The 3,122-nt window shown below is 43.8% G+C and overlaps 1 protein-coding gene across 1 annotated transcript in view; it reads left to right on the forward strand.

Annotated features, from left to right (window-relative positions):
- LOC102040949 (oxidative stress-responsive serine-rich protein 1-like) overlaps positions 1-2,585 on the forward strand; it is a 3,720-nt gene extending 1,135 nt beyond the window's left edge. The window contains exons 2-3 of the mRNA XM_031058085.1: positions 853-963; positions 1,582-2,585. Coding sequence (XP_030913945.1) covers positions 853-963; positions 1,582-2,257 — 787 coding nt within the window. The 3' untranslated portion in view covers positions 2,258-2,585. The remainder of the gene's footprint in view (positions 1-852; positions 964-1,581) is intronic.
- The last annotated feature ends 537 nt before the right edge of the window (positions 2,586-3,122 follow it).

The raw sequence follows: 3,122 nt of genomic DNA on the forward strand, positions 1-3,122 counted from the left end.
TTTCCCTCTACTTCAGGATGTCTTCTGAGCAATGTGGAAAAAAAATAGCTGTTCTCTATCAAGGAACTATGGTTATTAATCATAACACTTTTGATGTAGTACCACTGGCAGACTGTGTGGGCTTCTGGTTGATTCCTGATGACATCTTAGGCATAAAAAGATCTTGTTTTGCAGGCATGTGTTGTGAACAGCTCAAATCTTGTGACTAGTCTGTTAAGATCAACTTTGGGCAGAGTATTTGGGCTCTTTGCTGAATTTCAGCCTCATTTCTTACAATTTCCAGTGTTCCAAATCACACCTGCAGCCATCTTAACTATAAATACAGGTTCATGTGCTGAGGCATTTATGTTTGTCATCTAGACCTCTAGGGTCAGATGCTTTTTTCATCCCATGCTTATCTCAAAAATTTAATGAGAACTAAATAAATCAGTAATCTGTCCTTGCCTGTTGTACCTACTCCACTTCTCCACCCACTCCCCCTCAGCCTGCTGCTCCAAGTACCTTGCTTTGCATTTCAGAGGAGTAGGAGACTGTCTTTAATGACTATTGTCTGACAAGAACGTTTGGAACCCGAGTTTACATTCCTTTAAAGCGTCATTTTAGTACAAATAGGGCATGACATCAAGCTCTGGGAATTTTGGCTGCCTTTCATTTCATCTCACCTATCTTTAGCCACTTGATGGGACCAGTATAGTAAGAGGGGTTGTATAAATCTCTCTAAGGCTCTGTTTCTACCCACTGACTACAGAGGGAGCAAATTTGATGGGCATCCAAAGCACAGAGGCTGGCTGTGGGCTTCTGGAGCTGTGTGTTCAGGCATTTCTGTGATGTGGCATTTCCCTTTTTACCCAGATGTATTGCAGCTCTGTCCGTGGGCGACGGGACCATTCTCAGAACAGTGACAAGAGCAGCCATGGATGGAGCCAAGCAGCAGCCTGTCAGCTCCAAGGAAGCGTGGCATGGGTAAAACATGACACATTGAACAGTTGCAGGCAGCTTTCACTGCCACTTGTTGTTAATTAGTTGCTTCAAGATATCTTTCCTTTCTATCACAAAATGTTTCCATAACTGATATGTTGTTCTTTGATTTCATTAAAGTCTTTAAAAACAATATTGCATCTTCTCTTACAGAGGGTTCCCAAAACTTTCTTTTCTGTTGATATCATCAGTAATACTTTTCTGCAAGTCTTAAACGTTTGCAACCCCCTCTCACCTCACTCTTGGGTTCTTTTATTGCTTTTAAAGTACCTGGATATTCAGTGTGATCTTCCAGCAGCTCCAACTGACCCAGGTTCTGCACTACAGTTGAATTTGGGATGACAGAGTATCATTTGCTTAAGGCAGAAGACTTGGGGGGAAGCACCTTGAATAAGGGTTCCTTGTATGTATCTTTCCTTTGGGGGAACCCGAATTTCTTCAGAGTCCTCCACGGTTTGTGTCAGAGATTGTAAGTGTCCAGTCATCTGGTGTTTCTGAGCAGAAAAATAATCTTGTAAAATGTTTTTAATCACATTGTAGAGCTTACTGAGCTGTAGTTTAGATTGTGGAGTTACCCACTTGCTCCCCTGTTGAACCCTGCAGGTGTGTGAGAAAGCCCTCCCGAGGATCGGCAAGGGTCCCGCGGCGCCGGCGCTCCAAGTCTCCGGTCCTGCACCCTCCCAAGTTCACCTATTGCAACATGAAAGCCAACAACCAGCTGAAACACAAAGCCCAGGCAGACACTTCGAAGGGTGTCATCAGCTCAGATGTTTTTGTCCCAGCAGAACGTGGTACGAAGGACGGGCAGGATTCTCACCTTGAGGCCAGTAACGACAGAACTGAACCGTTGGAAGCTTTCACCGCCGAAGAGCCTTTGCAGCAGCTGGGGGAGAATTGCCCTGCTCTCCCTTCATCCTTTGAGAACAGCTTGCAAACCTCAGATTTCCAGTCCTTATCCATGCTCAGCAACGGCAGGCAGTGCCCTTGTAGGGACAGGAAGTGCCAGTGCCAGCAGTGGCGCACCATGGAGGTGTACTCCTTCTCCGGGCTGCGCAGCGTCCTGTCCGAGTGCGAGAAGGCTGTCCTGGGAGTCCATGCCCACTCCCTCCAGAACAGATCTCCCTCTGCGACAGCCTCAGCAAGCTCTCCCAGGTCTTGTTCTGAGCAAGCTCGAGCCTTTGTGGATGATGTGACTATTGAAGATCTTTCGGGATACATGGAATACTACTTATATATTCCCAAGAAAATGTCTCACATGGCAGAGATGATGTATACTTGACTGTAAGCAATAGAGAATCCTGAAGCAGAGTTTGATACAATGGTTGGGCTAATTGCCTTGTCAGTGCCATGTTTTCACTGTTGTGTGTTTGATTAAATGTTTCTTTGCCTCATACAGTTTAGTTTTCTAATAAAATGAAAAATTAAATATAGTTTCTGAGCTTAGTTCTAAAAAGAATGCACTAAAGTCTCTGAATACCTTAACAAAAGCACTCTAGATCAAATGAGCTCTGTTTGGTTTTTGGTTTGTGCTGTGGATATTGTATGCTGTTTTCACTATGTTTTGGGAAAACCAAACAAAACCAAAAAAACTTCTATTTTTTTTCTGATATTTTGATGTGTTTGGAATGTTCATTCTTAGTGTATCTCCATACTTAGAGAAAAGTTTCACAGCTACAGCTCCATCTTCTTTATCCTGCTCTAGAGAGAAGGATGAGAAGGCATTCAGCATTTTGGATAGGATGAATCTCCTTTCCTTGAACACTGGCTGGCTCCTTTTTTAGTTGGATCAAGTTGTGAATGCTTCTTCCTTACAATTTTTTTGGGAGGTCCAGAGCGTGTGTACTTGGACCCTTCCTTAATCGAACTCGCTCACTCTTAAGCAGTTCTATTTTTCTGCAGATAAGTGAAGCTCTTAGAAGTAAAAATATATTTTGTTATTTGTGCTTTACAGATGGAATAATTTAGGGGGGAGTGGAGCAGGCTACCAGGTTTTTTGGGCTGTGCAGTCTCAGAAGTGGAGAGGGTGGAACCATCTATACAGGATGTTTCTGAGCACATTTGATACACAGAGTGGTGTGGAAAGGGGGTGGTGAGCAAGACGTGTGTATCATCCTGGCTTTGTGCTGCAGAGCTATGACATTCCT

This window comes from Geospiza fortis, unplaced genomic scaffold, assembly GCF_000277835.1.
Source record: "Geospiza fortis unplaced genomic scaffold, GeoFor_1.0 scaffold188, whole genome shotgun sequence".
NCBI classification, from domain to species: domain Eukaryota; kingdom Metazoa; phylum Chordata; class Aves; order Passeriformes; family Thraupidae; genus Geospiza; species Geospiza fortis.